This window comes from Pimephales promelas, chromosome 6 (genome assembly GCF_988280905.1).
Source record: "Pimephales promelas chromosome 6, fPimPro1.hap1.1, whole genome shotgun sequence".
Lineage (NCBI taxonomy): Eukaryota > Metazoa > Chordata > Actinopteri > Cypriniformes > Leuciscidae > Pimephales > Pimephales promelas.
In genome coordinates, this window is record NC_142774.1 from 27,471,696 (window position 1) to 27,485,858 (window position 14,163).

The 14,163-nt window shown below is 37.5% G+C and overlaps 1 protein-coding gene across 7 annotated transcripts in view; it reads right to left on the minus strand.

Moving 5' to 3' along the window:
• The window catches only part of slit2 (slit homolog 2 (Drosophila)), a 107,514-nt gene that overhangs the window by 35,250 nt on the left and 58,101 nt on the right, over nt 1–14,163 (minus strand). For 3 of the 7 annotated variants that reach the window (XM_089132318.1, XM_089132323.1, XM_089132322.1), the window contains 16 exons: nt 11,659–11,809; nt 10,810–10,884; nt 10,570–10,713; nt 7,677–7,820; nt 7,251–7,417; nt 6,900–7,035; nt 6,580–6,648; nt 5,477–5,548; nt 4,963–5,034; nt 4,779–4,850; nt 3,473–3,636; nt 2,969–3,093; nt 2,214–2,311; nt 692–831; nt 485–511; nt 92–185 (listed from right to left, as the gene is read on the minus strand). In XM_089132318.1, the coding sequence (XP_088988444.1) occupies nt 92–185; nt 485–511; nt 692–831; nt 2,214–2,311; nt 2,969–3,093; nt 3,473–3,636; nt 4,779–4,850; nt 4,963–5,034; nt 5,477–5,548; nt 6,580–6,648; nt 6,900–7,035; nt 7,251–7,417; nt 7,677–7,820; nt 10,570–10,713; nt 10,810–10,884; nt 11,659–11,809 (1,750 nt within the window). The remainder of the gene's footprint in view (nt 1–91; nt 186–484; nt 512–691; nt 832–2,213; nt 2,312–2,968; nt 3,094–3,472; nt 3,637–4,778; nt 4,851–4,962; nt 5,035–5,476; nt 5,549–6,579; nt 6,649–6,899; nt 7,036–7,250; nt 7,418–7,676; nt 7,821–10,569; nt 10,714–10,809; nt 10,885–11,658; nt 11,810–14,163) is intronic. The other 4 variants (XM_089132319.1, XM_039693712.2, XM_089132321.1 and 1 more) reach the window with 4 other exon arrangements.

The following is a 14,163-nucleotide window of genomic DNA, read 5'->3' on the forward strand; positions in this document are numbered from 1 at the left end:
GATTTTGCCCGTATGTTTCAAATGATCAAGTATGTGTATTTATTGTTCGAGCCTGAGTCTAAAACGGATAGTGAGGAATTTAGTGACTTACATGAAACCCTTAGCGGTCTGAATACATTTTGAGTCGTGCTGACACAGGTTCAACTCTGAAGCGCAGAAATCCATCTTATCTTCGCACAGCTCCCCTGCACATACGTGAACAGTCAGAAAGAGTGGGAAGAGTATGAAAAATCATTGTAGAGTTTACTGTAAGAAAACATGTTGCATCCCATTGAACCAGAAGGAGTGTGTTTGAGTGTCCAGTGTAGAAGATGACAAAATACCAATACTCTGAAGAACGATACAATACACCTCTATTGAAGGAAAAAAATGTGTGTGCAAGTGTGCATTTCATACTTCAGCAAGCACAGAGTACGCACTGGCCAGAAACAGCAAAGGAAAGAGACAGACAATGGGAGGATGAAGTGAAAGAGAGATAACTAACCTTTCTCCACCTCATTATTAGTAGCAGCTAGTAGAAAAAGAGAAACAAGTAGCGAGAGAAAGACAGGAAAACAAAGAAATACAGAGGACGTGTTTGACATGTTAGCATGTTAGCTCAAGCAGCACATTTGCATGTTAGCATCAGACAGTTAAACACATAAAGCACAGAGAACACAGAGCACTTTGCATGTGACTGTGTGTAAGTTACCTGTGTATTCAGGTGAGCAGTGACAGGTATAGTTGTTGATACCATCCACACACGTGGAGTTATTCTCACAGTCATTATCTTCACAGTCATCAATATTTATCTCACATTCATCGCCCTCAAATCCTTCTGGACACACACACCTGAACATAAAAACATAACAACTGCGTAAAACTTTTGAATCCTTTTGAAACTTTAAGTTCACTCAAACTCTATATGAACAGTGCTGATATTCTATAATTGTTTGTTTCTGTACGACTCAATTTCTCTTACAGTCCATTGCAAACACAGAACGTTCCCCTAACGTTCCCGAATGGTCCCATGAGGTTTTTTTTGGGGGGGGAACCAAACAAGAACGTTATAGGAACGTTCCATGTAGGTTATTTTAGGTTCCATTTTTATAACACAAGGAGATCGTTCCAGGAACGTTCCCCTAACCTTAAGAGAAAGTTCTAGGAACGTTCTGGGAACCAAAAACTAACGTTCCCAGAATGTTCCCAGAACCTAAATTTGTTTGCTGGGATACTGATGGTTTGGTCCCTTGTTCAAAAAAAAAAAAATAAAAAAAAAATCTTTCTAAAAAAAATCTTTATAAAAATTTCTTTCCAAAATTTAAGAATGGGTGCTTTAATTATCATTAAATAATCTCTCTTTAACAAGATGCACAATTTAAGGTAACATTAATGCCCAAAGCACAAACAGGATGAGTTTAATATTTAAGTGCACGCTATAAACACTATAAACACTAAACCTCATTCAATTAAGCTGGTTTGAATTCAAATAAGAAATAGTGATCCTTGCCTTAGCAAAAACCACTAATGAAACGTGTTACGTGCTTCACACTGTTATTCTGTTATTCATATACATGAGATTATCAGGTTCCAAATTCATGCCTTTGTTTGAACCCAAAGTTGCCTAAAAATTTGAAAGTACTACAGAGCAGCAGTGTTTTTGCTCTTTGGGAAATTGACCTATGAATGGCTTACTTATGGTTGTCTCATTAAACAGGGATAGAAAGAAAGTATTTTATGCAGTGTGCGTGTGTGTCTGTGGGTGTATTACATTACATTAGCTAATCAAAATGTAAAGCAGAAGTTCTCAAATGAAACTCTTCTTATTCACCAATACAAAGGATTTATTAGCATTGATCAGTCAGTGTATAACTACAGCTAGACCTGAGCTCACCACACACACACACGTCTCTACTGTGTGTGTCCACATAAAGACCCTTGATTGGATGATTAAGTGCATGAGTGAGCTCATATCAGTTTCAGACACTTCAGTCTGATTAAGACAGATTAGACACACTCTATCCATGAAGTATATTCATTACCCGGAGCAGCAGGGACACACACACACACACACACGCACACATCTGATCATTTACTTAACGAACCAAATGAAAGCCACATTCAACAGGGCCCGAATACAATACAGAATCTCTTTATCGGCCTCATACACATATCAGTTGTAATTTCAAACAGTTCAGTATTTTCATGATGATGATGGTAAAAGTCGGTCTCACCAGTGAGTGTTTTGCTCTCCATCCTTTAGATGACAGGTGCCTCCATTCTGACAGGGGTTACCGATGCACGCATGAATTGGTTCCTCACAGTCTTGACCCTATATGAACATGCATGTTGCAAACGTTATGTAAACTCTCTATGATATTTTGCTCCCTATGTGACTCCAAGCCCTCCTTCAATGTTATCATATACTATACTATACTATACTATACTATACTATACTATACTATACTATACTATACTATACTATACTATACTATATATATATATATATGATAACCTTATATTGAAGGAGGGCTTGGAGTAATATAGGGAACAAAATATATGTACACACACACACACACATATATATATATATATATATATATATATATATATATATATAGACCATTTCACAAGATGTAAACAACACTGGTCCAGAAGCACTTCCTGTTTCAGTTTTTTAACACTACATAAAAGCTGGGATAAAATACAACCAACAGAACATTTAAAACTGAATCAAAAAGTTAAACAAACATCAAACAAAACAAACAGGAAGTGCTTCTGGACCAGTGTTGTTTACATCTTGTGAAATGGTCTATATGTACAAATACATTTTTTTAAATTTTATTTTCAATTGTATACCTCCCAGGTGAAAGGTCTGCTGTCTTAGAAATGTAATTTCTCAAACAAATCACATATCGTTGTGTGTACGATAAAACCTAGGCAAGACCACTAATGAGATATTCTTGTGTGTGTTAAAGTGAGTATGTACCTTAAAACCATAAGGACAGGTGCATCTGTAAAAATCAACGGGATGGTTACTGCAGGTTCCATCATTCTTGCATGGATTGGATAAACAAGGGTTACATTTAGCCAAAATGTTCACATCCACTGGACCTATGTAAAATACAGAGAGAAAAATAAATTACACAAGAAGTTATAAACAAACAAATATAAAACAAATATACAACCACAGACGTTACAAATACAAACACAGATAGGATTGAGCAGGTAAAGCGTCACAAAACTAAAACAGGTCAAAGGTCATTTTAAACCTGAGGAAAGGTTTGGGTGGCAGATATAGGGGGCCGGGGTTTAAGAGCTCACACTGGGCTCTGATTGGCTTCCTTACCTGGTACCGGCAAACCACAAGTCCCCAGCACCTCTAAAAATGTACCAATCAAATCACATTACTTACAATATTAACATCTGAGCATGTAAACTAGAGTTAGTACTAATGCCCTCTCCGTGACAGGAAGAGTGTCTCCGGGTTTACCTGTGCACGTGAATTTCTTGGAGGGTGTAGTCAGCAGTAGTTTGTCGGTCATCTCTCCAGGACCAGTACAGCGCGCGATTCCAGGCTCCTTGTAGCCGCTCTTAACCCAGTCAGAGAGCCACTGCATGTGACAATCACAGTACAGAGGGTTTGCTCCCAGAGCCCTGCAGGAAACACACACAAGATTATATTAAACCTTCTCCAAAAATTTGGATGATAAAAAAATAATCCAAAATCAAACATGATATGAAATCTAAAGCAACACCTTACAACAGAGACATTCTTGGATAAAGCATGAGTTTGATGGCGGGAAGTTCCTTCATGCTGTTCTGATTGGCTGTAATTATGATAATGCCCACCTATCACATTCATAAGCCTAAGGGATGGATTTACAAACAGCTTGCGCCAGCGCAAACCCTCTGTTGGCGTTAAAAAACTACTGTCAGGATTTACTAGACAAGCAGCAAAAAATTAGCACTGAAAAGGCATTATTTTCCAGCTGACCTTTATTGCATATTGCATATGCATTTGTAGGAGCTTCCCTTTCAGATGCAAATATATGGGAGGAGGGTATTTAAATGAATCACGCAAGGTGATTTGCATTATTTACAAAGCATGTCATAAACCAGACACTAATTTGCGCTGTTCTTGGTCTTTATGGAAATGATCCAGATGCGTCTGTGTTCTTTAATTTGCGTGTAGTCAGTAGATCACACGCAGAACTTTTCGCTCCCATCGGTGCTATTTTGGAATTGTGTTCGTGCAGTAATTTGCCCTGTTTAGTAAATCTAGCCCTTAATGTGTCAAACATGTGGAAATTAATAGACACACAAAATGCTTTCTGAGTGATCAAGCTGTTTTTAGGGGCCTCACAGCTAGGTTAAACAGTTGACATAATATGCTAAATATGCTTGTAGATATATTGTTGCAATTGCTATTTTTGAAGCAATGTGAAAAAATGGTTTTAATAAATAATATTTTGATATAACCATATAAAAATATTATGATATTGGCTGCTTGACAGTGCCCTCTGTAAGGTAATGTGTAGATTTGTTCTGCTCGGCTGTCAGTCATAATTACACTTGTGAAATTGATCCATGAGAATTATAAAAAAAGGCCATAGTGGGAGACCAAGAAATCAACCAATCTGTGACTGCAGAGCCCCAAGTTCAGACAAAGAAAGTGTTTCAGTGTTTCTGTGTGAGAGTAAAGAAAGAACCAAAGTACATCCAGCTGTCAAAACCTATTTGGTGCACTCATAAGTGCTTGTGTGTGTGTATGTGTGTGTTCATTCTGAGGTACTTACAGGTGGGAGAGCGAGGACAGATCTTTGAAAGCTCCATCTGGGATCACAGCAATATCATTACCATGAAGAGACCTGCAGAGAGAATAGAAAAATTAAGCCATCCAAGAGAGTCCAAAATATATAAATCAAAGTCTGATAGCAAACGCACACACGCACACACCCCCCCACACTATAAGGTACTCACAACAGGCGCAGAGATTTGAGACCGTCGAAAGCTTTTACAGGAATACATCTCAGTCTGTTGTAGCTTAAAATTCTGGGATGAAACAAAAAAAATATTACAATACTTGCAAAAACATATATTTACACAGATGCGTCAGCCCATAAAAACTCAAAAAATAAATAAATAAGCCAAGTGGATTTTGCAACTTCTGAAATAAATGACTGAAATAGAATAAAAATAATACGATTATTAAATTATCTTTAATAATAAGTTAATAATAATAATTCTATGGCAAAAAATCTCATTAATGCATCTAAATTTAATCCAAATCACAGCATTTTGAATGAGCCAGGACTACCACAGCATATAGTATATACTTAAAGTAAGTGCCCATAAAATAGGAAGAACTATAAAATTCACACACGCACAATTCACAGCTAAAAACATACACAACCACACTAGTGTTTTCACACAAAAAAAAAAAACAAAAAACACACAGACACAAACTGAAGCCATAAATCATGTTGACACTCACAGGGTGAGAAGCTCGGACATGTTACTGAAGCTGTGGTTGGACAATGTGCTGATCTGGTTATTACTCATATCACTGCAAGAAAACACACATACATTCGCATACACACACACACACACACACACAAACAAAGGCAGAGTGTTATGAGCCACGAGAAAATCGGACACTTGAAGCCAACATTTACGGTACATACCAATAACAAAATGTTGCACACAGCATTAAAAAGAAAAAAGATTTGTTATATTTAAGATAAGCTGTTTACACATGAGCTGTTTTTACACTGCACAACAATAACTCCATCAAAGCCAAACTGACCAGAGCTGAATGCAGTGCAACCAGGGATTAAATATTTTTGCATTTACTTCAACACGGGCATGAAAGATTTAAAAATTGACCCAAACTGCAAGGAATTATATATTTCACTTTACATACTGTAGTTAAATGCATAGCACAAGACAATGCACACATGTGAACTTCCATGTTAGGACACTCAAGACGGATGAACTTATCAATGCAATGACCTTTAAAATTAAAACTGCAAACAGCAAACACAAAGCGTGTACAATAGTTACGTGTAATACAGAAGCATTCAACAGCCTTGATGCATCGCTTCACTCGCATTGATTTTTCTTAACGGGTGTGATTTATAAGCCAATTAGATTTGCATTCATGGAAAAATTACAATATGTTAAAATATAATAAACATTCGAAAGCCATTTTCAGTCTTATAAATTATTTAAAAAAGACATTTCAAAGTCTTTGATCTTTTTTATGTGCATAAAATAACTTGCAATGAGCAAAAACGAGCAATCACTCATACTCATATATTGTGTGTATAATGATGGTTGTTTATTAGTGCAGGAAATAAGTGCAAAAGCCACACACAAAAATCCCCCTCAAAATACAGCCAGAAACTTTTGGATTTTCTGCCATTGGCAGGATGAGATAATGCCAATGGATCAAACACCATATGTACAAGCTACAAACTCTGTCCGTTTAAAAGCGCCTAAAAAGGGTCTGTTACGACTGGCTAGTTTCAAAGGGTCAGGGCCTTGTTAACAGTAAACTATTTGTGATTGGATGACTCCAGAGAGGGCTGTACTTACATGAGAGTGAGGTGTTTATAATTGGATAGTTCCAGAGGGACTTGCGTGAACTGGTTGCCATCGAGATAGCTATCAGAAAAAGACAAACAAGTTATTACTCAAACACAGAGGAAATAGCACATTAGCAACAGTGTAATGGGAGAAACTTCAAAGACGTATAGCAGCCGTGTATTGTTTCAGACATCAATTATGGTGTTTTTGGAGGCAGCTGGGTTCATAAAAAGGTGTGCCTGGATCAGATAAGGGGATTTTTGAAAATGACCATTTATTATGAAATTGCTGTGAGGTTTGAGCCCGTGGTGTGCTTTCGGTACACTCACAGTTCTGTTACGTCTTTAGGAATGCCCTTGGGTAAAACCTTTAGTCCTTTATTACTGCAGCGCACCACCGTATCCAAACACGAACACTCGGCAGGACAGCGAGCCAGGGGGACACAGCTACTTTCATCATTACCTGCTGACACACAAACAGAAAATTAAACATCATCTTAATGTTCTCATTTGAAATTAGCTTTTCGGTGTGAAGATTTGCCAGCGTGATTGTAAGCGTGTTTGTGTAAAAGAAAGATAACACTGAGCTATGCTCAAGTTAACAAAATAGATCGTATCAAAGCCCTATTAAGAGCTAAAAACAAGATCTGTTTACACCCCCACACACGCCCATAGCCGTACCGTCTTCGCAGGCAAAATCTGGTATGGCTACATCTTGAATAGGGATCTCCTGAAGAAAGTAGGGGCTCTGACAGCGGGGGTTGCCCGTGACAATCCGTTTCTTACGGAGCCATTCACCCAACCAAGCCAGATGACAGTTACAGTTAAATGGATTGGCCAGCAAGTTCCTGTGGGATTGCATAAAGAAAAAATATGTAGCAAACATTTAGCAAATCATTATACAAACAAATGCTGCTCCAAAACCTAATGAGCTGCCTACACTCTTAAAAAATAAAGTGTTTTTTTTCGCATCAATGCCATAGAAGAACAATTTTTCCTCAAAGAACCATTTCAGTTCTTAACAGAAACTTTTTATTATTATTAAATTTGAAACAGCACTGGAATAAAAAAAAAACACTTTGCTTGTTACTGTGGGTTGATACTCACAGCGTGGAGAGGGAATGTAGAGTGTCAAAGGCTCCCGGGGACATGGAGGTGATCTGGTTATCATAGAGGGAGAGCAGCCTCACCGAGCTCAGACCAGTAAAACTACCGTTATTGACACAGCTTATCTTGTTACTCCTCAACATCCTACACAGGACAAACACACACATAATCATTTAAACCAGCAACCCACAAACCAATATGGCCACACCTGAGAATAAAATCATACCTAGACTAAATCATTCACTACCCTGACATTTTGCAATGTGCCTCAGAAGAATGATTCATACTATATTTGTGATTCAGTAAGGAGCTAACATGTACAGTGAGGAAAATAAGCATTTGAACACCCTGCTATTTTGCAAGGTCTCCCACTTAGAAATCATGGAGGGGTCTGAAATTGTCATCGTAGGTGCAATTTCCACTGTGAGAGACATAATCTAAAAAAAAAAAAAATCAAAAAATCACAATATATGATTTTTTAACTATTTATTTGTATGATACAGCTGCAAATAGGTATTTGAACACCTGAGAAAATCAATTTTAATATTTGCTACAGTAGCCTTTGTTTGCAATTACAGAGGTGAAACGTTTTCTGTAGTTTTTCACCAGGTTTGCACACACTGCAAGAGGGATTTTGTCCCACTCCTCCACACAGATCTTCTCTAGATCAGTCAGGTTTCTGGGCGGTCGCTGAGAAACATGGGGTTTGAGCTCCCTCCAAAGATTCTCTATTGGGTTTAGGTCTGGAGACTGGCTAGGCCATTTAACACCTTAAATATGTTTCTTACAGAGCCACTCCTTGGTTATCCTGGCTGTGTGCTTCAGGTCATTGTCATGTTGGAAGACCCAGCCTCTACCCATCTTCAATGCTCTAGCTGAGGGAAGGAGGTTGTTCCCCAAAATCACATACTACATGGCCCCACTCATCCTCTCCTTAATACAATGCAGTCGCCCTGTCCCATGTGCAGAAAAACACCCCCAAAGCATGATTCTACCAACCCCATGCTTCACAGTAGGGATGGTGTTCTTGGATTGGTACTCATCATTTTTCTTCTTCCAAACACAGTTAGTGGAATTATGACCAAAAAGTTCTATTTTGGTCTCCTCTGACCTCATGACTTTCTCCCATGACTTCTCTGGATCATCCAAATGGTCATTGTCAAACTTAAGACGGGCCTTGACATGCTCCAAACGGTGGTCCCAGATCTTATCAGGTCATTGACCAGCTCCTTCCGTGTAGTTTTGGGCTGATTTCTCACCTTTCTTAGGATCATTGAGACCCTACGAGGTGAGATCTTGCATGGAGCCCCAGTCTGAGGGAGATTGACAGTCATATTTAGCTTCTTCCATTTTCTAATGATTGCTCCAACAGTGGAACTTTTTTTCACCAAGCTGCTTGGCAATTTCCCTGTAGCCCTTTCCAGCCTCGTGGAAGTGTACAGTTTTGTCTCTAGAGTCTTTGGACAGCTCTTTGGTCTTGGCCATGTTAGTACCCAGATAGCAAACTGACATTGAATCAACGTGGAAACATGACATCGAAACAACGTTGATCTGACATTGTTTTGCTCATCGAATTAACGTTGAACCAACGTCAGACGCGTCATTCTTTCAAAACTAACGGAAAATCAACTTGAAATCAACGTTGTTTCAACGTTATGAAAGCAAACCAATTTTCGATTTTCATCGCTTTGAAGAATGCCGCGTCTGACGTTGGTTCAACGTTAATTCGATGAGCAAAACAATGCCAGATCAACGTTGTTTCGATGTCATGAGAGACGTCGTTTCCATGTTGATTCAATGTCAGTTTGCTGTCTGGGTAGTTGGATTCTTACTGATTGTATGAGGTGGACAGGTGTCCTTATGCAGCTAACGACCTCAAACAGGTGCATCTAATTTAGGCAAGGCAAGGCAAGTTTATTTATATTGCACATTTCATACACAGTGGCAATTCAAAGTGCTTTACATGGAAGAAATAATCAAAAGAAGTCAGAATAATTAAAACAGTTTAGAATAAAAAAAAAAATCATAATAATAAAAATAAAATACAGTGTCAAAAATAAAATGAAGTACAGTAACAGTCGGACGAACAGTGGCACGGTGCTCATTCAGTAAATGCAATCAATATAAATAAAAACAGTTAAGAGTAAAAATAAAATAAAATAAAATAAAGTAATACCCCTATCTGAGATGGAAGATATTGAGCTGGTTTACGGTGCTACTGGGCCTCCAGCCAAGGGACTTCTTATACTCTGAGCAGTAACTTACTTCTTCACTCGCCTCATCGGAGTGAAGACTCTCCCGCTCTCCATCAAAATCTTTTCCAGTATACCCCTATCTGAGATGGAAGAGATTGAGTTGGTTTACGGTGCAACTGGACCTCTAGCCCAGGGACGTAGAGCGTCGTACGTACTCTGCTGGGGTGGTGCTACACCAGTAATGCCCAGCGGGGCCCCCACAGAGCACTTTTCTCCCCTTAACGACGCTCTCAGCGACTTCTTATACTCTCAGCAGTATAAGTAACTTACTTCTTCACTCGCCTCATCGGAGTGAAGACTCTTCTGCTCTATCCTATTAATTTAGGATAATAAATGGAGTGGAGGTGGACATTTTAAAGGCAGACTAACAGGTCTTTGAGGGTCAGAATTCTTGCTGATAGACAGGTGTTCAAATACTTATTTGGAGCTGTATCATACAAATAAATAGTTAAAAAATCATAAATTATGATTTATGTTTTTTTTTATTATGTCTCACACAGTGGACATGCACCTACGATTACAATTTCAGACTCCTCCATGATTTCTAAGTGGGAGAACTTGCAAAATAGCAGGGTGTTCAAATACTTATTCTCCTCACTGTACTGTACGTGCATGTTCATTCAAGTGTGAATACTCACAATGTGCGGAGACCGCTGAGGCCTTTCAGCATGCTGTAGTGGACGCCCTCTAAGCGGTTGCTGGTCAGAATGAGCTCATTCACTCCACTGGCACCCTCAAATGTGCCCTCCTCAATATCTGTGATCTTATTGTTACTAAGGTTTCTGTAAAACAAAGCAAGTTGCCATGGTAATTAAAAAAGTACTCTAATGATGGTCATTTATGCTGTATAATGACAGATAACAAAGACAGAGACTTACATTTTGCGCAGTTGAGGAAGCTTTTTAAAGATTCCTGTAGCCTCCAGCACTGTAAATTCATTATTGTTCAATCGGCTGCGTGGAAAATAAATCAAACACACAACTAAATTAATTACCCCTTAAACACATACACACATCAGGTCTTTAGTGACCCATTCACGTCATTCACTACCCTCCTCCTCATTCATTTTTTTTTTAAAGTTAGAAATCAACCTTCTTTAGTATTCCTCAATAAATTCATTATAAACAATATAACTATGTCTGATAAACAATGATGAAGTGACGTTTCACTCATAGTTACTGCAGGCAGAAAACAAAAGAATAGGAAGTATCTTCAGCAAAACTTGAAATGCCTCAGTGATTTACAGAAGAGCAAGTACTGAACACAATCAAATATTAGTGGCACTGGATAAGCTGTCAGCAATTAAAATATTGATTTTGAAGATGTTAAAAATGATGGTTTTGAGAATATGTTTGAGATCGCAAACATGAGCCAGATCATGCTGAATGTACTGAGAAATGAGCTCTGACGAGGACTGCTCAAACTGAACCTTTCCAAGCTCCAAAAGGTAATGAAATATGCTTTATTTTATTCTTCTGTCGTTGTTACTCTAATATCAGGAGATTTTAAGTTTCAGTTCACCCAAAAAAGAAAATTAGGCCATCAATTCACCATTTTGTTCCAAACCTCTAAGACTTTCATTCATCTTTAAAACACAAATGATTATATTTTTAATAAAACCTGAACGATTTCCAGTGCTCCAGTGCTTGCTTCACACATGAGACAGTGATGATGACAGAACTTTAATTTTGGGGGGAACCGTTACAATCAGAGAGAGAGAAACTCACAGTTCTGCTGTATATTGAGGTATGTGGTCTGGGAACTTGTTGAGCTTTTGTCCAGAGCAGTCCACTGTGGTTCCTTCACAGCGACATTTCTCTGGGCAGGCCAGGTCAGCGAAGCAATCCCCACCTAGTTTCGATCGGTAGTCTTCCACGCCTATACATAACCATACACACACAAACAAACACACCATTACACACCACACAATCACAAAAAAGAATGTATGAGAGGGGAGGACAGATAGAAAGAGAGAAGAAGTAAGATTAGAAGTTTGGGTGGAAAGGTAGAGTGGTAAAAGTGAAGGATCACTGGTAGGGAAGACATTAAATGTTAATTGTGCTAGACAAGAGGAAACTCAGTTATCACCATGGCAACATGCTATCCGTATTATCATTCTTAACAACACAAAGTCATGCTGACATAGTAGCCATGACTTTGGAGTGTTTTGCATACACACACTCACACACACCTATAAGGAGGACAATACACGCATTCTTAACAGCACATCCAATGATAAAAAATAAATAAAAATTCACACACGCACACACACACACAAAGGTAGTCTCTTGTTGCTTGCCATGCTGTAGATGCTGCAAGACCTTCCATGGTGCTTGACAGAACCATGTATTAGTCCGAGTCTGCAACCACATGGTTAGATCAAGCACAAAGGAAAACCCCGCTGAATTTCCTCCACAAGACACACAGAGAGAGAAAGAAAGGGTCGAGAGATAAAGAATGAGGTACTACTTTGTTTAGCTGGGATAAACTAGTAGGAATGATGGAAAGAGGGCGGGGGGTAAGAAGAAAGAAACAGAAGAGTGTGACAGGAACATTTGTAGCTTTTGTACAGTAAATTAACATATGAACCAGCGGTTCTACGCACAGTCAGACGCACACACAGACACATTCTATTCACACCGTGTGCTCAATAAACCTGTGAGCACATTTTCACATATATCTGGGTTCCTGGTCTGTGATTGGCTGGGGTTGAGGTTGAGGGGGAGGGGCTTGTTGGGTGAGGTCTTACTGGTTTTGTGTCAGTTACTTACACTTATTGATATGATGAATCCCTGAGTGTGTGTGCGAGAAAGGAAGAGAGAGAATATGTAATACACAAACACTCAAACACACACTGACGATTGTTGGAAAATCTGTGTTTTTAGATCCATGCCACCGTGTGCTATTTGTGAGCATGCGCACAGCAACAGTGACACTGATCAGGCTGGTGACAACAAATTAACATTAGACTGAAGCGCAATTTGTTTGTTTGTTTGTTAGCTCATATAACAAATTACTGTAAAAGCCAACGACTCTATTAGTAATTTAGTTTAATACACAAGTTCTTGGAAATAAACTCATTGTATTCATGTTGGTTTTTGGTTTTAAACAACTTTATGTCATTTTTAAGAGTAGTTTGAATTTAATTACTCTAAAAAAGTCATTTCATACACATCCTGAATACATGTGTACACAACATTCAAAAAGTTGTAAAATATATTTGTATACATAGAGAGAGAGAGTTTAAACTTTTGGGTGCAGTATTATTATATATTATATTATATGTCATATAAATGCAACATTTTAAACCTCCTATTCATCAAAGAATCTTGAATGTATCACAGTTTCCACAAAAATATTAGTAGCACAACTGGACTCAACATTGATATATTTCCAATGTTAAGAAATATACTGTATCTTAAGCACCACATCTTTATATTAAAAAAAAATATTTTTAATAATTTATAAATTATATTAATAGATATATTTCTAATCTCAAGAAATATAACGAGCACCAAATCTGCATATTAAAATAATTTCAGAAGCACCATGTGACCCTAAACTGAAAATTTAAGGAATCATAAAATATAAAATATATAAATATAAAATATTTACATTATAAAATATATGAAATTAAAAATAAATAAATGAAACTTCTTCCAAAGATGTTAAAAAAATCTAACCAACCCCAAACATTTGAATAAAAGTTTATATGTAAGACAAAAATATATTAAATACATGCTAAACTAATTAAAGTTGTCAGTTCAAGAATTTAATTTTTTTTTAATTTTTCTTCATTATAATATCAGGAAAGTTTTATCACCCTGAATTTTCAAAACAACAAAATTAATTTTAATCAACAAACTAAAAACAGGTTAATAATAGAATAGTTATATTCCAGTCATTGTGTGTATGAATGGCATTTTAATGTATTTTTTATTATAAATTAGAGAGTAAATAATTATTAGATTCTGACAAAAAATAACATTGTCATTGACCATGTGCTGCACAAGAATACAGCACCATTGTAAGCAGATCTTCCACAGCAAAAATCTCACGAACTTTTGGTGCACAAAAGTTAGTTTTTTTCCATCTACATTATAATGTGTGTGTGATTTGCGTGCATTAGTGTCCAAAGGCTTTTATGTAGAACACACACACACACAAAAAATGTTTAGCAGTTGAACATACCTGGTATAAAGTATTGCTCTTTAGCTATACAAAGAAAGATA